This window comes from Pseudomicrostroma glucosiphilum, assembly GCF_003144135.1.
Source record: "Pseudomicrostroma glucosiphilum strain MCA 4718 unplaced genomic scaffold BCV69scaffold_20, whole genome shotgun sequence".
Taxonomy (NCBI): domain Eukaryota; kingdom Fungi; phylum Basidiomycota; class Exobasidiomycetes; order Microstromatales; family Microstromataceae; genus Microstroma; species Microstroma glucosiphilum.
In genome coordinates, this window is record NW_020289932.1 from 153,432 (window position 1) to 171,591 (window position 18,160).

Genomic DNA, 18,160 nt, shown 5'->3' on the forward strand with positions numbered 1-18,160 from the left:
GTCAAATTGGTCTGCACTTCGCCTTCCGATCCGACATTTCCTCCGTGCACATCCAGGTCACTTTTTCTGGTCCTCTTTTCTTCGCGCCTGCTATTCATCTGCAATCGAGCCATACGACCTCTGACCTCATTGCAAAGATGGCAGAGGTGCCAGACGCCGGCACGGCGCCCATGGACGTAGATCCTGCTGCATCGATCGGGGAGAAGATCACCATCGTGAGTATCGCCAGTGGTCGATGGGGGAGTCCCAGCATCATCAGCTCGAGATCTTACCGTCTCTTTCCCATTCGCCATATCAGCTACCTGGATACGCTCCTGATCTCTCGGCCGCAACATTCTGCTTGAAGGAGGAAGATCATACACTGGGGAACTCGCTGCGGTGGATGTTGATGAAAGAGTGAGTACCAGACTACAGTTTGCACAATTGGTGGATCTCGAATAGATGGAGGAGGAAACTGCTGGGACAATGCTCTCGGCTCGTCATTGCTGTTGAGACTTGCCCGATGATTATACAACATCCCACGACTCGTCCGAACGAGCCCGCAAAGCTCCAGTAGGGCATGAAGATCTAACACACGATAAACAGGAATTCTTCGTTTCTGAGGGTTAAGGCAAGGAAGACACGATAGCGAGGAGGAACGAGAGCTGCTGAAAGCCGTCCAGCGCAATCTCTTTGGAGTCAACCTGCTGACAAGCTTGCTTGAACGTCTCGCCTTGATTCCTTTGCTAGCCCCGAGGTCGAATTTTGTGGTTACAGGTGAGTCTCAGAGGCTCTTCGTATTGGCTCTGGAGAGCATCGACCTCACCTCGTTCTTCTGCCTTCTCTCCTCCGTAGCATCCCCCATCCATCTGAGGCCAAGACACATCTCCGTATCCAAATGTATGGTGAGTTGAAGTGCTCCTTCATCAACGATCCGCTGCTGCTATGACGAAACGCAATTAAGGGAAAATAAACGGCAGTCGGCCTTGTTACGCAAGGTCCGGCGTTGACGACTTTGCACATACACAATTGTTCCTACTGAGCTTGCAAAGACGAGGAACAGAGGGAGAGTGCTGGAGAAGAATGTATCGTGGGCAGACCAGACGGCTGACGTCGGGACCCTCTCCGTTGCCTCACAGACTCCGTATCGGTGCTACCCGCGCTTCGCCGCGCCCTCAACTGTCTCTCGGAGGTCTTCACAACCATCGGAGAGCAGTACCAGACGGCACTTGATGCAGGTGGATATGAAAGGTACGAGGAGAAAGTAATCGACAAGGCGTGGCTGGAGAAGTTCAAGCAAGAGGGCATCAAGAAGAAGGCCGAGGAGGAGCGGGTGAAACAGGAGGAGATTGCTGCAGAGATTAAGAGCAAGTAGATATCAAGGCCGATGCATTGCGAGGACTGGCTTCATATCATGTCACATTGTAGAGCATTCCCAGCGAGTTCCCGTTTGTACAACAGTATATTCATCGTACACCTCATCGGCTTCTTCGCCCTGGCCCTGGTCGTATCTCTCTAGTGGAGGCGGTAGTGGCGCGGAAAGCGTTCCCTGCTTCCGCTGATGGATGACCACACCGATTCGCACATCCTCCTCCTTTACAAGCTACCAACTAACAAACCTCCTTGCCGCCGTGTCTTCTTCAATGTTTTGACTTCCGGTCTTCCAGTAGTGCGACACTACCGAGTGCCAAGTCATGGGCGCAGTGGATGACTTACTCCCCGAGGGAATAAGTCCCAGAGGTCTGGACTTTGCTCTTGCCGTGATATCTCTCCTGGCTTCCTACATCCTCTTTCTCACCAACTACTCTGGGGCTCAGGAAAAGAGCAGCTCGTCAGCTCAAACGCAAGAACCACCACAAGTCACAGCAGCTGAGAAAGCACTACGACCATCTGGCCCACAACGAGGCGCCTACCTCCTCCCCTCCTTCATTCACCATGCACGCATGCTACCCAAGGACGCTACGCACATCTTCCGCTATCCCACCCTCTACCTCGCAATCTCCCTCACCAGCCTTGAGCAAGGCAAGAGCAACACAGGCTGGGGCGGTCGACTCTTCCGGTGGAACGCTGGCGGGAAAAGAGGCGCTGCAGCCCTCACCGCTCTTGAAGCGGCGGACTACCTTGGTGCTGGGGACGAGACGAGCTGGCTTGCTAAGCTAGAGACCGAGCTCACTTCTCGCAGTTTTCTTCATGAGGGAGCTCTGACAGGCGCAGAGACGCATTTTGAAGTGTGGGCGACGACGATGCCCAGCTTGATGGGCATACACGGCATCAACCCACTGACGGTCTACTACCTCTATCGGAAGGAGCAGAATGGCCAAGAGGGGAAGAGGGACTTCTACATGTGTTTGCTGGAGGTGCACAATACCTTTTCGGAGAGGCATCTGTACATCCTGCCTGCCGGTGTTGGCGAAGATGAGGAAGAAGCTAGCCCTACGCCAAAGCCGCACCAAGCTGAAAGTCAGCCAAAAGGCGAAGGGCTCTCGTGGCAAGTGAATCGACGAAGGACCGACTACGACCATCAGTGGACCTTTCCCCGCTCTTTCCATGTCAGCCCCTTCAATGATCGTGGCGGCTACTACAGGCTGCACCTCAAGAGTCTCTGGAGCGAGGGTTCCGATCTGCCCACGATGGATGTCCGACTCCTCCTGCTAGTTCCCGACGAGTCCGCCACTACTCATGGCGGCCAGCCTGTACTGCACAAGAAGATCCTCGCGACTCTCGAATCTTTTTCTGCCACTTCGCCACGAGGACCTCTGCCTTTGACCGGCTCGAATCTCTTCTTCTGCTTAGCCCGGCAGCCCTTCGACCTTCTCCTCACATTCGTACGTATCGTCTATCAGGCGGCCAAGCTACACTATGCCAAGAGGCTCGATGTCTTTGGGAAGCCAGACATGACTGTCGCGACTGCTGAAGGGGACGCATTGAAGAAGACTGTGGTGGTACCAGAGATGAAGGACTACGATGGGCAAGGATGGCCACTGCCGTCGAATGCTACGCAGATCGAACGAGTTTCTGGAGTTGGCAAAGTTGGTCCACAGAACAGCGGAGCAGATGGAGACGAGGATGGTGATGCGACGATGGAGGTGAAAGTTCCCAAGAATGGATCAATCTACTGGCCTGCACCGACTGTCATCGATGAGGCTGCAAAAGAGCGGTTCCACGTCCTCGCGAGGGCGTCACCGTCTATCTCTGTCCGATTGGTAGGATCAGACGGTAGTGTCGAGGCGATGCTGTCCAAAGAAGCAGCAGTAGCAGCTGAGCAAAACAGCGACGGCGACCATCATTGCGACCCCTTTTCCGGCAAGCAACTTCCTGCAAGTCCTTCAAGCCCACTCCTTACAATCTACCTAATGTCCCCTGCCTTCTACTCCGACCTGCTCCTCTACCCCTCGGCGGACCTAGCACTCCTGCTCGGGTCCCGTGTGGGCAGACGCTGGGGTGTCAGTCATCTGGAGCTCTTCCGAAAGTGGTTTTCTGACCTGGAGGAGATGGCGAGATGTGAAGATACCGAAGGCAGGAAACAAGTCGGGGAGGAGGAAAAGCAGAACCAGAAGAGGAAGAGGAAGAGAGCAGAACAGCTTGCTACTGTGAGGAGAAAGCACTACAAGTGGGCTCAGGGGATGGCTCTGCGAGCTTCCGGCGGCCCAGGTGACTCCTCCCTCAAGTCCTCTCAAATCGTCCCATCCCAACTCTCTCCGTCATCCTCATCCTCATCTCCCCTGGATCTCCTTTCCCCAACACCAACTCTCAAGCTCCTCCTCGTCCTCTACGCGCTACACTACACTTCTGTCCTCTCGGAACGCGTATTCTGGCTACTGGGAGCGCGGTATGAAAAGGGTACAGAGCCTTGGCTGGAGTGGATGAGGGGGGAGGAGCTACTCCGGAAGGAAGAAGGAGAGGAAAATCGGAGCAAGGCAGAAGAGGTGACGGAGGGTGAGGTCGAGGCGGAGGCGAAGATCAGAGGGGAACAAAGTGCAGAGGGGGGAGAGAAGCAAGAGGAGGATCTGAAGCGCGTGGAGGAGCAACCGGCTGTTGCCGTCTGGTAGGAAGTCAGGTGTGAGGGCAGCTGACGCTGCTTGCACGACGCTTCTTTGGGCGATCATTCCATGTGATATTGAAGGGTATAGATGTACAATAGATTTCTTCCATCCAAGTCATGCGTCAATACGACAAGATATGCAAATGAAGACGAAAAGGGGAGGAAATGGGCGCGATGAGCTCTGAAGCAAGGGGAAAAAGGGGACCGGAGGAGGGGGGCAGGGGTAAAGTAGTCTCAAAAGCCTACCCGGCTCAATAGAAAGCGCCAGGACCAGCTGCGCCGACTACGACGATTGTGTGTTCCCACCACTGCTTCTGCTGGGGTCGCAAGCGCTTCAGCGTGGCTCGTCGCTTGGGCGTCTCCACTCCTTTGGGTGTTGTGCCACCATCAGCCATCGTGGCCTCTGGCATGGGAGGTGGATCCTTTTCGACTGGAAGCCCACAGTCTGGCTGCTGCTTCTGCGAGGTACGAGAGCGGGAGAGAGTCCTCTTGAGCGCCGAGAGACTCTTGTTGCGGAAGAGAGACGGGCTTGCAAGTGAGGACGTTCGTGTTCGTGTGAGTGCGGGTGTAGGTCTCGACTCCTCCCAGCGACGAGTGGACTCTACGCTCGAAGTGGGCGGTCGACGGACAGCGCCATCGTTCGAAGAGGTGATCGGAGGAGGGTCGTCTACCTCATCTCCAGTAGCGCGTTGTACCCCGATCTCCCTCGACTCTGCACATGCCTGGGTGTTGGTAAGCCACTGAGAGACAGCGGGCGAGGAGCGTGAAGGGACATTGAGGGAAGCGGACCTAGTCGACGTCTCTGCAGCCCTGAGGGAGGTCTGTCTGAGAGATCGAGCTCGTCCCAGGGTGATGGAGGAAGCTCCTCTTCTGATTGGCCTCTCCACGGCTCCTGATTCGGTGGCTGCGCCTGGCTCTCGCAAGCTCAACTCTATACGAGCATGGAAGGCTCGATCGACTTCCAGGAGGGCAAGATCGTATGAGTCGCTCGTGGTGGAAGGGAGAGGAGTAGTAGAGCGTCCACTAGCGGGGAGAGGCTCCGCATTTGCTTTCTCATCTTGAACTAAGACAGCTGCATTGGGTGGTGTACTGCTACGTTCAACGTTGTCAACATGGCCGGCCCGTGGGGGAGAGTCAGCGGGCTCTTGGGTGTCTGGCACCCGAGAGTCAGTGCCAGTAGGTTCATCCTCCTGTCCAAGCACGTAAGCGCGCTCATTGTTATCTTCATCGAAGCGAATGCCAAGTCCAAGACTGAGCGTGCTCGAATTGATGCCCCACACTTCGTCCCTTGGCGGCAAGGCCCTGGAAGGCGCCCACGGGACTGGCAGCGGCGAAGACTTCTTTGCTTTGGGAGTCTTGTAGAGTTCGGCATGAAGAGAAGGAGAGACAGGTGGTGCTGGCTTCTTGCGTACGGTCGATTTGCGAGTGGGCAGTGCTGAATCTGTTGACTGTTTCATAGGTGTAGGCGAAGAAGTCAGCACGGCTGCTTGTTCGCCGTACGAGCTGACGTTGATCGTCCGAGGAGAGCAAGGGCTCCTGAGATGCGTGGAACTGGACGGCAACGGCGGAACAGGTGGCACGAAGGCGGGCTTCTTGCTCTCCAAGCTCTTCGTATGATGCCTGATGCGTCGCTCGAAGGACGCCGCTTGGGATCTGACAAAGGAAGAGGATGACGGCAAGACACTCAGGGCATGGTCCGCAGGCTTGGTGGAGGTCTCCGGGATGGGAGAAGTGGGAGCAGTTGAGCAGCTGGACGATTGCGTCGGCAGAGGTAAAGGCGGCGGTCCATCTGGGACAGGGTCAAGGCGGTACACAGTGATGGTGAGCAAGAGTCTAGCAGGAGCCTGCTGAGAATGGCGTACCACACTTACGAAGATATCGAAGAGACGAAGACGAAGCAGTGTTGAAAGATCTGGAGGTCTGCATGGCAACATCAGCAGTAGACAAGGAGCGAGGAGAGCGTCTTCGTTGGTTCTTTCGAAGGCGGTTTCAGCGTGTACACAGTTGAAGTCCGCTGCCAGGGAGACAAAGGCAGCTCGAGAGGCAAAGTAGGAAGAAAGATTGAGGACCAGAAAAGCTTTGGCGGGAGAGGACAGTGAGTCAGAGAGCGGATATGCTCGGTCTGGTGATAGAGAGCGGAAATTAAGTACGATCAGGCACCGGCGTTTAGGCTGCCGAGGTGTGTGTGCCTCAATGTGTGCCTGGCTGACGTGCACCACTTAGATTCAAGCATGTGTAGAGGCCACCAGTGGACCTCATTGGTATCTGTCCCACGAGTGAGATCGCCTTCCATTGAGCTTGCGGGGATCTTGACTGCCTGTGCTGTAGCATCTTGTACCTTCAGGAAAATGCTCTGCCCACGGGCATCTCATTGCGGCACAGCAATTCCCACGGCGCGAAGGTCACTCTGCTACGCCAGGCGCTTGGATCATATACTCAATCATGGAGGAAGCATCAGAAGACGGTGCTCACATTGGCTGAGCTCTCCTTGGCCAAGCCTACGGCACCCACCTCTCAGCTGACGTCGGTCTCGATGCTGAGCACTCCCCATGATGGCGATCGCGACTTGCCGTTGATGGGGAGGCCGGCAAGTATCAACCTTCGCCACTACTTTTGTCTCCGTGGGCAACACCTCGCTTAGATCTGGCCGTCGAGTGACATCGGGGTCGTGCCGATCTGGCGGAGTCTGGACAGCGCCAGGCTCGGCGTCCGGCGGAGGGAGAGATCTTGCTTTGGTAAGTGGGTGTCAGGCAAACGTGGGCCAGACGCCGCCAAGGATCTTCAGGGCCGCTCCACCGCCCCGAGCCTCGGCGCAGGAACTTCTTCTCTCCGCGCCTGGCGATAAGCACATCACGTCAGAAAGGATAATATGACATGGCCCAGCATACATCCACGCTCAGTAAACCTCTGCCACTCTACCATCCAGACTCATAATCCATACAGCACTACCTTCACAACGAGCCATTTACTCTTTTCAAGTCTTCGTCAACCCTACCGTCTGCGCATATACTCGCCCAAAACTCGCAAGACCCTGATCGCCTAACATTGCCTTAGCTCCGAGACGCGGAACCTCACTCTACCTTTCCGGCCTCACATATCCGCATACATCTCATCGACGTCCTTTATCTCGTGACAATCATACGGAATTCAGTCTAGCATCCACTTCGATCTATTTGGTGGCACTCATCGCCTCCGGGTTATTCTCGCTTTGCATCTCATTGGATTCAATCCTTCTCTAACAGCGCCTTCGGAAGCTTTGGCCGAAATCAGCCACTCGACCCCACCCACACCCTTCAAACGCGTTCCCTCAGCATGATGCTTGACGGTTTGTCCCAGTCCTCTTCTGTCTCAGAAGGAGGTTCTGACAGATATATTGACGGCCTCGACTCCGAAGCAGAAGACGTCGAGACTGGAGACAGCAGTCCTTCCTCCAGCCGCGCTAGCGTAGTAGCTGAGAACGAGTACAGCCCATGCGAGGCAACTGGTTCCGGTTCTGCCCTTCTGGAAGAGTCACTTCAAAGCGTACAGCAACAGCAACATCAGGCGGATGATGTCTCGCCTGTCACATCGCCTGCTTCCTCTGGCTTCTCCTCGAGTGCCCGCACAGTCGATACTTCCTTGAGCCTCCACGAGGGAATTGCTCAGAGCTTCACGCCCAAGGATAGGCAGAGCAAGGCGGCTTCTCCATCGCCGCCTCGACGCCCAAGAAAGTCTTCTGCCTCTGCCTCACTGGCACATGCTCGTGCTCTTCTGGAGCATCAGGCTGCCTCGCTCCTCTCTGCTGCAAGGAGGATGAGAGAAGAGGAGGAAACATTTGATCAATTTGAACGCGCACAGCAGCTTGTCGTCGAAACGCTCAAGGCGGGAGGAAAGCTGGTCTGGACAGGTGTAGGGAAGAGTGGTGAGTAGCACGTGATCTGCTGGATCAAATCGCTCGGGACATAGCATGTCCAGGCCGTTCCTGACAATCCTTACGCATTCTCGATCTCTGTTCCAATTCGCCAGGTATCATTGCCAACAAGCTCTCATCGACATCACTATCGCTTGGGCTACCTTCAGCTTACCTCGACCCGCTCGCAGCGCTTCATGGCGATTTGGGACGACTGAATGGCTCTCCTTCCAACTCCAATCTCGTCGCTTCTACCTCGGCCAAGTCTCAGCTTCCCGCACCTCCCAACGATGTATTGGTCGCCCTCTCTCACTCCGGCTCCTCGCCCGAGCTCCTAGGTCTCTTGCCTCACGTCGAGCTGCGAGGTGTCAAGGTCATTGCACTGACTGCTCAGAGGGACAGTGCACTAGGGAAGGCGGCCCTTCAAGGCGGCGGTAGCTGGATCGATTGCCGCACCGCTGGTCGAGGAGGTGAGCAACAGGAGCTGCCTCAGGACTTCTCATTGTCCGAGGACGAAGATGAATCGGAATCCCGGTCGCGCTCACCTAGGCGATGTGGCAACGCTGCCTGCCAGCACCGAGACGGGGCGTCATGCTGCTCGACTTCGGCCCTCTTCTGCTCGTCGCTAGCTTCGGCCCTCACTGCTGGCACGGATGAAGCAGATGCCGATCTACCAGCCCCCACGAGCTCGACTACCACGGCTCTCGCCATGGGAGACTCCTTGGTGCTGAGCTGTGCAAAGATGCTCGGCTTGGGAACCACGGCAGAATTCGGCAAGAATCACCCTGGTGGCGCATTGGGTCAGAGGATGATGGCAGAGATGAAGATCAGCCAGAAGGCTGCTTCCAAGGAGGAGTCAGAGAAGGAGACCGAGCGGGCATCGGTCTAAAGCAAAGCAAGGTTGCCAGACCCTTGGAGGGGGAAGGCTGCGAGCTCTGGCTCTGGCTTGCTTGGCCAGAGCGCAAAGAAAAATCAGCACCACTATTGACTCTATACTACCACTGCACACTCGTCGCCGCATCATATGTACCCAGGGAATTGTCGTTTTGCACAAACCCTCTCCATTGCAAAGTCTCGCCTCAGCATCTTCCCGCTTTGTATCTGCCAGCCATTGCAAGCTCTCTGTTAAGTCCCTGGTTTCCCCCGCTTGTTCTGTCCGGTCCACTCTAGATTGTCAAATATGAATTCTCTTGCATGCTCGTGGCTTATTGCTCGTTGCTCATGATTGGCACCTCTACCATATCTTCGAACCTATCCCTCATCTGCGAGCGCCAAAGTTCTATTTCTTGCTCCTGCCCAGAATGGTCTGAGCGCAGGGGGCGCGCCAGGGCTGTGCGTTCTCCTGTTGTCTCTTGCAGTGCAGGCGCGTCGTGACGTCGATTGATCATGTGGAGGCAGAGTCGACGACAGGCCGAGGGCGGGGCGGGGGTCGCCTTCCAGCAAAGGGCCTTGGGCGGTGCGTGTAGGCGTGTAAGACGTGGTTGGATGAAGAAGGAAGCAGGTCTGGTCTGCTTGCTTCCTCCTTTACCATACTCTGACTTGAACTTTCATCGGTACTCGTAGCCTTGCCTTCTCCTGCCAGTCTCCTTCGTTCTTCTTCGTAGCCTCATTCCACCTCCCACTTCGACACACTTCCGCCCAATATGGAATCCAAGCAAAAGGACGTCCTATCCTCTCCACTAAACCCAGCCCACTACTTCGCCTACGCCTCGGCTGCCTATCTCTTTTCCCTCTCTCTCCCTCTTCTCCTCTTTCCCCGAGTCCTCCTCCTTTTGAGCACTCCTCGAGGAGCAGCAGGACAGGCTACTAGTGAGACGGGAAATGCAGCGCAGAACTCTGTTAGTGCATTGGGACCAGAGTTGACGCCGATTGAGAGGTTTGCAAGTTATGCTTGGGGCATGACAATGATTACGCTGGCTGTTACTGCTATCGTGCAAGTGAGTAGGGACGTCTGTCAGGAGAGTAAGGGAAGAGAAGACATTGCAGATTGCACTTTGCTGACGATTGCACCTCTTCGCCCTCCTCTCACAGACTGGTGCAATCCCCCTTACCTCTGCGCCTATCGCCCCCCGAGCGGACTCTGGTGCACCCGCAACCCGTTTCCCCTCTGTTCTCGTCCTCGTCCTCTACTTCTTATCCATGGCCCTCGTCTCCTACGCCTCGGCCGGCAGCGCCTCTACAGCCGTCGAAGCCCAGTCTGCCGGTGAACTCGGTCTGGGTACCTTTGCCTACTTTATCGCTGTCCCTTCGGCCTTGTTGGCCTTTTGGGGAACAGGTGCATTGATGTTTGGTGATGACTTGACGAGGAACAGGAAGAAGGCAGGTGACAGTAGTGCAAAGGATTCGGCGGCTAGCTCATTCCCATTCAAGAGTGAGTAAGGGTGGGGTTGCGATTGAGACAGGCGCAGTCTGCCGTGCGCAACCATTGCTGACATCATGGAACATCCGTCCCTACCCTTGCCTCTGCCAGACGCTTACGCCGAGGGTGAGAAGAACAAGTAACAAAGCCAAGGGGAAAACAAGGATTTGTATGTGGTTGGGCAAGTGCAGTAGGGATCAGCCCAGTAGGACGCAGACTGCTCTCATGTAGCTCAACAGCCATCTTGTGAGGTCACTTCGTTTGGGACAAAGCAAAAATAAATACATGTATTCCGGAGTCACATGCCGAGGGGACTCAAGCCTGAGGTTTTCAGTGAGCAGTAAGTGGTGCAGCATGGCAGTCAGAGCATAAGCGTAGGCTCTGGCTCTGGCCTGAGCCCGGGGTCAGCATTGCTCCCGGGTCGAGACTATGGCGCCATTGAGTCAACCGCGCCAGGAACAAGGGTTGAGCTGAGCTGACCGGGTCGGGTGTGACACGTAGCACGAGGTATGAAAGAGTATTTGCCTTGCCCCTCTTCTGCATCTTCCTCCTTCTCCTTCTCTCTCCTCACCCTTCACTGCCCGTCGACCTTATACCAACTCACTTTGCCCACGGTAGATGCTGGAAGAGGGAGATACTCAGTCGATACAGCTGGCGAGCTCAAATACATCACTCGACACGTATTCCATCAGGAGTAGAGAAGATATCCACCAGTACAGGCCTACCCTCCCTATGCCTCACTATAAGCGAAACGATGAGTACGAGATGAGCAACGCTTGGCTGTACAATCAAATAGAATTCAAGCTACAAGTCTGGTAAGTCGTCTGTAGAAACACGAACAGACCACCCTCTGTCACCAAACTGACATTCACTACTCGCTTCCTCTTGCCCTCTCGACTAGCCGCATCGAACCCGCCGGTGCTCGCAATACCCCACTCAAAAGCATTGCTGCAGTCTATGCAAAGACGTCACGCTGCTCGTACTCGATGCAGCCAGATCAGATTTACCTCACTGGCGCAGGATGCGCCCCGATCGATCTGGAGTCAGCCTGGAAGAATGAAAATGTAGGGGTCCTGTACTCTAGAGTACATTCTACATTGGCTGTATCCACAGCCAGCATCGTACCCCCAACCTACGTCAATCCCCTGGCCCTCAAGCTTGCATACGAGACCATCTGGCAGCATTGCAAGCGCCAGCTGTAGATCATGACTGCCACCCAGCATGCTCTTGTGCCCATCAATCCCGAAAAGCAGTGCAGTGCCTGCAGGAGCCAGAAGAGTGCACATGCGAAGGTGCGTAGCCATTGACATTGGTCTCATACCGTCCTGGCACTTCTCTGACGTGACTTGCTACCGACGTGGTGCTCCAGAGACATCGCAACGTGTGCACAGCTGCTCTTTCACGAAGACCTTGTCTGCCCCGCTGCGCGGCTTCGACATGGTCGCCAAGATCTCAGAGTCGCATGACATGCACAGGATCAACATGGCGAGCCTTGGCGCCGTCAGTGGTTCCTAGACATAGAGGCGGCGACTACGGGCCAAAGAACCTGCAGCTGGTACGTGCATACCGGGATCGGCCACTTGCACTGGTCGAAAGCAATTGATCGTGCAGCAAGTAGGCCAGCGGCAGCAACCTTGGAGTGAAGCTGATCGTCTTGCTCCTTTTTTCCCCTTCATGCGTCACTCACAGTTGTGCTACGGCTGCAACACGTCCTGTCTACAGGCGAACATAGTCGTCGCTTGGCGCCGAATACGCCGGGACCAGAGGCTGAAGGAGGCAAGAGACTTTCTCTGCATGCACCCACTTGGCCGCGATGAAAATCAGGTAGTGCAAGGACTGCAAAGAAATCATCGAGCTGGCCAAGGCAGCGCCAATATCCACATGAGCTCTCGAACAGTACGCCGTTCTATGTATGCGCATACCTGTGACACGATACTGGACGCATTGCAAGATTATTGATTTAGTCGAGATGTAGATGTACAGAATAGATACAGATGCAAATACAATGCGATTCCGCTCCCCGTCCTCCTATGATGCTCTGTCTGCCGAGCGGTCTACCTACCTAGTCACTGAGATCGATGATCTCTACCTGTCGACCACTTGTGCTTCGTGCTACATCTCCCCTACCGCCACTTGTTCCACCAGCTCCTCCGCCATTCGCAGCAGCAGCGGTAGCGGCAGCGGTAGTGTCAGCGGTAGTGTCAGCGACGTGCTGTACTTTCCTCTTGCCCTTGACCACCGGCATAGCCTTGACAGCCGCTTTCGCCCGTGCACGAGGACGCGCTGGGACTTGAGCTGGTGCTGGCGGTGCCAAACTGCTCTCTGCATTGCGGCTGGGTCCATCTACTTCTCCTTCTTTTCCTGCGCCTGTAAGCGCTTCTCGGATCCAACCCGTGGCCTCTGCAAGGTCCACCGTACTCGGATCGCTCAGATCAGGATCAGGAGAGGCTCGCATCTTGCGTTTTGTCGCGCTTGCAGGTTTGCGAGGACTGACTGAGGAGGAGGAGGCAGGGGAGGAACCCCTCTTGCTGGCGGGTCTAGCACTCTTCTCCTTCTTATTCTTCTTCGTAGCATTGGCGGACACGCTGCTCTTCCTGGGAGAGCCAGTCTTGCTCTTGCTCTGGCTCTTGCTGTCCCCCTTTGTACCCACTGACTTTTGGCGAGGAGAAGTCACCTTCTTTCTAGGTGAGGCAGAAGGGCTCTTCTTGGCGGCAGCCTTCTTGCCTCGTGTGGGAGAGGCGACAAGTCGGTCCAGCCGTGAAAGGAGATCGAGCTCGCCGCTCTCTTCCTCGTCTTCTTCCTCGCTCGCATCCTCGTCTTCCTCCAGCTCAGAAGGATCCTCCTCGTGCGCTGCTGTGCCCTTCGAATTCGCCACTTTCCGCCTTCGCTTCTTTCTCGCGGCGCCGACGCCTCTAAGCAGGACTCTATCGAGGTCCCAAGCTATATGCAGCTCCCGCTCTGCTTCTTCGACGCCCTCCGCATCGTCAAGCGCAGTCATCTCCTCCTTGAGGGCGAGTGCAGCTCGCACCCGTAGGCGTGAGGATTGCACCCATTCCCTGCGACGGTAGGCAGCGCGCACCACATCTGCCCAAAGACCTTCCTGCTGTGCTCCAGCTGTGCTATGCGAGGTGGAGCTGGAGCTTGTCTTGCTGCGACAGGTCGGACAAGGGCAGCTTCCTTTGAGAGGCAGGAGATGCTCAGCTGCACCGAGCCTCGAGCTGCTGGCCGAAGGCTCCTGCTGTTCTTGTTCCCGTTCCTCGGCGCTCAGCCATTCTTTTGCTAGACATCTCAGGTGGAAGAGGGAGGTACAGGACGCCCGCTCGTCTGCTTGCCTCGCTTCTGTAGCGCTTCTTGGACGTGCTTGTGAGAGAGGCTGGGAGTGAAGAGCACGGTAGGGTGCTGGACAGGTGGTGTAGGTTGCTGGGTCTGCTTCAACTAGGTCGATGGGAGTCTGACATGACGAGCAGGGTATCGATAAATCTGAAGTCGTAGAGGTGGGAGAAGGGAGGAGATCGTCTGCTCTGGCTTGGTGGGAAGAGAGGACGTGCAGGAAGCGGTGGAGGGATAGATAGGCGAGGTCCACTGCAGAAGGACAAAAGGGATGATTAGTGGCGTGAGACGCATTTCAACGATGCAGTCTATGCTGTGCGGCTTTGACTCACCATCGTCGAACACCATTCTGGGAGGCCAGGAACGCTGCAAGTCTCCTTCTTCGTTCGGCTGAGAGACAGTCATAGGCGGTACTGTGGGTACGTCCCTCTCTAGCCGATCCCACGTCATACCCATGCCTTTGACAGTGGCGCTTGCGGGCAAGACCTCATGCCAGTGATGTTCGGCGTCCGTAGCAGCACCTACGGCTGGCGCTGCAGATGGTGCAACCTTCTTTTTAGCCGTAGCTTTGATGGCGTCACTTTGCTTGATCCCTACGAGCTTCCGTTCCTCCTCAGAGTAGTCCAGCAATGGTCTTCTCTTGCCATCTACACCCCTGAAGTCACACCTAATGGCTGGGCTGTTCTCCTGAGCAGGCAGCACTCGCCCGCTCCTCCTCGCAAGAGGCGCACTGCTGCTAGCAATAGCGGCAGACTCGCTCTGCGCTTTTTCCCAAGCAGCCCAGACCCACTCGGCGAAGAAGGCCAGTCGAAGTCCCCAGTGACAGAAGGGTTCTGAGCGCAGCAGACAGCGTAGTACGAGGATCTGCTGAGAGGGAGGGCGATAAGTGCCCCTCCCTTTGCCCTGTCGCGGGAAGATGGGCCTGGTAGCCATGGTCGTGGTCCCCAGCCCCGTGCCTGGTGTCGAGCTCCCCATTCCAGAGATCGGCACCGCGACAGTCTGTCTGAGATGTCTACTCAAGCTGGCCTTCTGCCATGCCCACTCGAATTGCAGCGCGGCAATCTTGCTCCCGAATCCATACACGAGCATCTCCATCTCCCATGGTCTTCCGTTACGCGTACGGTAGGCTCCCTGTGTGAGCTCGCCATTGTGCTGTCTCTTGCGAGTGGGCGGGCGAGGAGTAGAGCCTATGTAGGTGGATTGAGTCGCTCTGGGTGGAAAGGGAGGAGTGGGGGAGGACGACTTGTAGGAGCGGAGGAGGTAGACGCCGTAGCAAGGTGGAGTGGTAGGAGAGAGGAGGGAAGAGGTCATCGCTGGGGTCACGCAGCGACGACTTTGCTACTCGATCGTACCCAAGCCGCACCTGTACAGCTCCTCAGTCACCGCAGCAGGCTGAACAGCTAGGAGCCCTGAGCTTGACTATAGGCTTTGACTGAAGAGAATGCCATGGTCTTGGGTATACTCTGAAGCGGAAAGGTGAGCATCTTCGGGAGTAACTTTAGGGAGGTGCGTGCGTGACTGCACATAGGCGCGGCCCAAGAAGGGAAGAAAAAGTGGCTGTTTGTAGGTGCATTTGAGATTTTGAACCCCCAACCTCAGCCTCCAACACCAGGCGCGCATGCAAGCCACCCACTCCTCTGCTCTAGTGCCTTATTCCCTCCCCAGCTTCTGGCACCATCGCCATCTTTTAGCTTCTATAGCACAACCAATTTTTGTCATTACTGCGTGGGCTTTGTACCACTTGAAAGACCTTACGGACGACATTCTTTCTGTCAGCTCAGATTTGTGTAGGTTCTTATTTGGACGGAGCTATGGCTGAGCCAAAAAGGCTGCTTTGGTGGTGCTTTGAGCAGGACCCATGCGCACGCACGCGCATGCATGCAGGCTGCCGCTCCGTTCCGGTTTCTTGCTCCGTTCCGCTTGAACACGTATTTGACTCTTCTTGTACACCTCCTAACTCGCTCAATACTTTGCCTGATGGACCAAAAAAGGTATCATTGCAGAGTACTCTAAACACAGCTTCAGATGTCCAGAGGACAGTATCTGAAAAGCACTACTTGCCGTGTGACAAGAGCTGAAAGATGGTGATGTTTCGAGGCCTTGATCTAGAATCAAGGCACTAGAGCAGAGGAGTGGGTGGCTTGCATGCGCGCCTGGTGTTGGAGGCTGAGGTTGGGGGTTCAAAACTACAGATTCACTTACAAACAGCACCCTCCGGGCAGCCGCGCCTAGAACCAGCTCCGCCACACCTCCCTAAAGTTACTCCCAGCATCTTCGCGTCTTTTCCGGCCTCCACTCGTCTTCCGCTCAGGCCAGGCCAGGACGATTTTGTTCCTTCCTGGTCGCTTCCGTGTTACGCTCTTCTCGTACTACGGTATACCTTTCAGTATTGCGACGGCTTCTCATCCTCTGTACTGCCGTCTCCATGTCTTCCTCGTCGAAGCGCAAGCTCCCTCTCTCCGCAACCGCCGGTCTTTCCACGTCCGAGCAAGCAGGTCAGCCAGGCGGAGCTCCTTCCACCTCCTCGCTCAAGCGCTCCAAAGTCTCCTTTGCAACAGACACAGGCCCGCTCAACGATGACGGCAGTCTTGACACAGGGAAGGATGCTGATCTCACTGGAACCGACCTGGATCTGGAGGAGCAGGACAGGAAACGCAATCAGCAGGGGCGCAAGGGGAGGGTAGTGACGGAGGGGTATGACAGTGAGGATTCCGATGAGGAAGAAGAGGAAGAGGAGGAAGAAGAGCAGGTGAACGCAGCTGCACAGGCGGGAGATGGCGGAGAGGAAGATGATGATATGTTCGAGGTGAAGGATTCTAGTGGTCAGACCGGCAGCAAAGGAGCCACGGCTGCTCCTACTACTGCTGCTGGACCCACTTCCGGCAAAGGCAAAGGAGCCGAGCGCTACCTCTCTCTGGGCGAAATCGAAGGCCAAGAATTCCAGAGCGGTCCCAGTGGGGCACTGAGTGATGAGTCGGATGATGAAGATCGAGACCCGGACCTGGAATTGGAAGATGAAGATGAGGATGAGGACGAAGAGGGTGACGAAGAGAATATCGAGGACGATCCAGTCGCTGCTGGGGAGCGAACACCGCCGCTTAGTCCTGGAGGCACAACTGTCCTCCCACGAGACCTCAAGACGATCCGCCGTCAAAAGGGACTCAAGGGCAAAGCAGCTCGCAAGCAGAAAGGCAGTGCCGCCAGAGGTACCTCCTCCAACCTGCCCGCTGGTCGACCAGGGGAAGGTAAGTCACAAGCTCAGATGGACTTTGATGACGCCGCCATGGGTTTCAAGCTGGACGGCTTCAACATGAAATCTGAAATGACATCTGGCCGATTCGACGAAGAGGGCAACTACATTCCCAATGCCAAGGATCCTCTTGCACAACACGATAAGTGGCTCGAGGGTAACTATAGTAAAAAGGGAATCAGGGCTGCTAGAGAGGCAAAGGAGAAGAGGGAGAGTGAAGCGCGGAGGAGAGAGAGGGAGGAGGAGATGCTAGCTGGTGCTGGAGGGATGGAGGGGGTGCAGATGCGGCTGTTGGAGTATATGGAGAAAGGAGAGAGTGTGCTTGAGACGCTGCAGCGACTTGGAAAAGAGGCGAAGAAGGTCAAGGATGAGGCCAAGAAAGCTGGTAAGCAACAGCAGCGCCGTAGCAATACACAGCGACGCAATGGAGCTGCCGCTGCCGCTGTAGACGATGTCCCACCCGTCGCCTCTACCTCCTCTTCCACCTCAAACCCAGCTCAAAATGGCCACTCCCAGACGCAAACATCCACGCCTACGCCCTCTTCCGCGTCCACCCCATCAGTCATCAAGGCAATCGAAACTTTCACCTCTCTCATCTCAATGCTCATGGACCAATTCAGTCAAGTAAACATCTACGAGGAAGAGTACGAAGGACTATTGCGCTCTGTACGCAAATCAGGACTCGTAGCAGAAGATTGGGATCCTGCACGGAGTCGGGGGGATGAGGTGGAGCAAGAGGAGGCGGATGTGCATGGAGGAGCAGCAGCGGCAGAGCCAGAAGCAGAGTCTGGTGTGCTATACGAGTATCGTTGGTCCCCCTCTTACCTCCAAGCCACCTCTACCTCCACCTCTACGGAAGACCCCTCGACAGAGACCCCAGTGGAGACATTTGGTCCCTACGATCTCCCTACTCTGCGCGCCTGGCGGGAAGCGGGGTACTTTGGTGATGTAGGACCTCAGGGAAGGGGGATGGGAACGGAGAGGATCCTATTGCGACGAGTTGGGGGTGAGGCAGGAGGTGGTGGCGAGTGGAAGAGCTGGAGTGAGCTACTTGGCGATCGGTGATCGGTGAGGGGGAGAGAGAGAGAGGAGTGGAGGGAAGGCTGTGTGTAGGAGTCGATACCCTTATCAATCAAGCAATAGTAACCCACAGTACTACAACCGTACAACCGCTCCTTCCCCTTGCGTACCTACGTGCGTCCATGCCTTGACGAAACAGGTCAAACAGGGCCATGTCAGGTCGGAAAAAGCGGCCAGTACTAGTATGGTCTTCTATAATTCTCTTGTCCTTTCCCCAGACTAAACTTTCAC

At 55.8% G+C, this 18,160-nt stretch overlaps 10 protein-coding genes across 10 annotated transcripts; 8 read left to right on the forward strand and 2 right to left on the reverse strand.

Moving 5' to 3' along the window:
* Nucleotides 1-87: 87 nt before the first annotated feature.
* On the forward strand, nucleotides 88-1,552 carry BCV69DRAFT_122349 (RBP11-like subunits of RNA polymerase). Its single transcript, XM_025489155.1, has 5 exons — nucleotides 88-215; nucleotides 299-396; nucleotides 730-756; nucleotides 835-884; nucleotides 1,119-1,552. The coding sequence occupies exons 1-5, from the start codon at nucleotides 138-140 to the stop codon at nucleotides 1,352-1,354; spliced, it is 489 nt and encodes a 162-aa protein (XP_025344953.1). The 5' UTR covers nucleotides 88-137; the 3' UTR covers nucleotides 1,355-1,552.
* A 1-nt stretch (nucleotide 1,553) lies between these two features.
* On the forward strand, nucleotides 1,554-4,150 carry BCV69DRAFT_122409 (hypothetical protein). The gene is made up of 2 exons (XM_025489156.1): nucleotides 1,554-3,896; nucleotides 3,972-4,150. Exons 1-2 carry the CDS (start codon nucleotides 1,674-1,676, stop codon nucleotides 4,026-4,028), a joined length of 2,280 nt encoding a protein of 759 aa, XP_025344954.1. The 5' UTR covers nucleotides 1,554-1,673; the 3' UTR covers nucleotides 4,029-4,150.
* Nucleotides 4,151-6,099, reverse strand: BCV69DRAFT_122414 (hypothetical protein). Its single transcript, XM_025489158.1, has 2 exons — nucleotides 5,893-6,099; nucleotides 4,151-5,810 (listed from the first exon to the last, which is right to left on the reverse strand). The coding sequence occupies exons 1-2, from the start codon at nucleotides 5,945-5,947 to the stop codon at nucleotides 4,273-4,275; spliced, it is 1,593 nt and encodes a 530-aa protein (XP_025344955.1). The 5' UTR covers nucleotides 5,948-6,099; the 3' UTR covers nucleotides 4,151-4,272.
* Nucleotides 6,100-6,579, forward strand: BCV69DRAFT_122413 (hypothetical protein). The gene has a single exon (XM_025489157.1). It carries the CDS (start codon nucleotides 6,253-6,255, stop codon nucleotides 6,541-6,543), a length of 291 nt encoding a protein of 96 aa, XP_025344956.1. The 5' UTR covers nucleotides 6,100-6,252; the 3' UTR covers nucleotides 6,544-6,579.
* A 281-nt stretch (nucleotides 6,580-6,860) lies between these two features.
* On the forward strand, nucleotides 6,861-9,138 carry BCV69DRAFT_285678 (SIS domain-containing protein). Its single transcript, XM_025493468.1, has 2 exons — nucleotides 6,861-7,922; nucleotides 8,027-9,138. The coding sequence occupies exons 1-2, from the start codon at nucleotides 7,334-7,336 to the stop codon at nucleotides 8,797-8,799; spliced, it is 1,362 nt and encodes a 453-aa protein (XP_025344957.1). The 5' UTR covers nucleotides 6,861-7,333; the 3' UTR covers nucleotides 8,800-9,138.
* A 333-nt stretch (nucleotides 9,139-9,471) lies between these two features.
* Nucleotides 9,472-10,508, forward strand: BCV69DRAFT_285679 (hypothetical protein). Its single transcript, XM_025493469.1, has 3 exons — nucleotides 9,472-9,847; nucleotides 9,942-10,281; nucleotides 10,381-10,508. The coding sequence occupies exons 1-3, from the start codon at nucleotides 9,554-9,556 to the stop codon at nucleotides 10,410-10,412; spliced, it is 666 nt and encodes a 221-aa protein (XP_025344958.1). The 5' UTR covers nucleotides 9,472-9,553; the 3' UTR covers nucleotides 10,413-10,508.
* Nucleotides 10,509-10,887: 379 nt separating this feature from the next.
* BCV69DRAFT_315197 (hypothetical protein) lies at nucleotides 10,888-11,480 on the forward strand (the record flags this gene model as incomplete). The annotated part of the gene is made up of 2 exons (XM_025495179.1): nucleotides 10,888-11,084; nucleotides 11,171-11,480. 2 exons carry the CDS (start codon nucleotides 10,888-10,890, stop codon nucleotides 11,469-11,471), a joined length of 498 nt encoding a protein of 165 aa, XP_025344959.1. The 3' UTR covers nucleotides 11,472-11,480.
* Nucleotides 11,187-12,280, forward strand: BCV69DRAFT_122462 (hypothetical protein). The gene is made up of 3 exons (XM_025489159.1): nucleotides 11,187-11,561; nucleotides 11,639-11,824; nucleotides 11,959-12,280. The coding sequence occupies exons 1-3, from the start codon at nucleotides 11,475-11,477 to the stop codon at nucleotides 12,226-12,228; spliced, it is 543 nt and encodes a 180-aa protein (XP_025344960.1). The 5' UTR covers nucleotides 11,187-11,474; the 3' UTR covers nucleotides 12,229-12,280.
* BCV69DRAFT_295697 (hypothetical protein) lies at nucleotides 12,202-15,127 on the reverse strand. The gene is made up of 2 exons (XM_025493920.1): nucleotides 13,932-15,127; nucleotides 12,202-13,851 (listed from the first exon to the last, which is right to left on the reverse strand). The coding sequence occupies exons 1-2, from the start codon at nucleotides 14,908-14,910 to the stop codon at nucleotides 12,332-12,334; spliced, it is 2,499 nt and encodes an 832-aa protein (XP_025344961.1). The 5' UTR covers nucleotides 14,911-15,127; the 3' UTR covers nucleotides 12,202-12,331.
* A 619-nt stretch (nucleotides 15,128-15,746) lies between these two features.
* On the forward strand, nucleotides 15,747-18,013 carry BCV69DRAFT_285681 (hypothetical protein). Its single transcript, XM_025493470.1, has one exon. The coding sequence runs from the start codon at nucleotides 16,025-16,027 to the stop codon at nucleotides 17,912-17,914; it is 1,890 nt and encodes a 629-aa protein (XP_025344962.1). The 5' UTR covers nucleotides 15,747-16,024; the 3' UTR covers nucleotides 17,915-18,013.
* The last annotated feature ends 147 nt before the right edge of the window (nucleotides 18,014-18,160 follow it).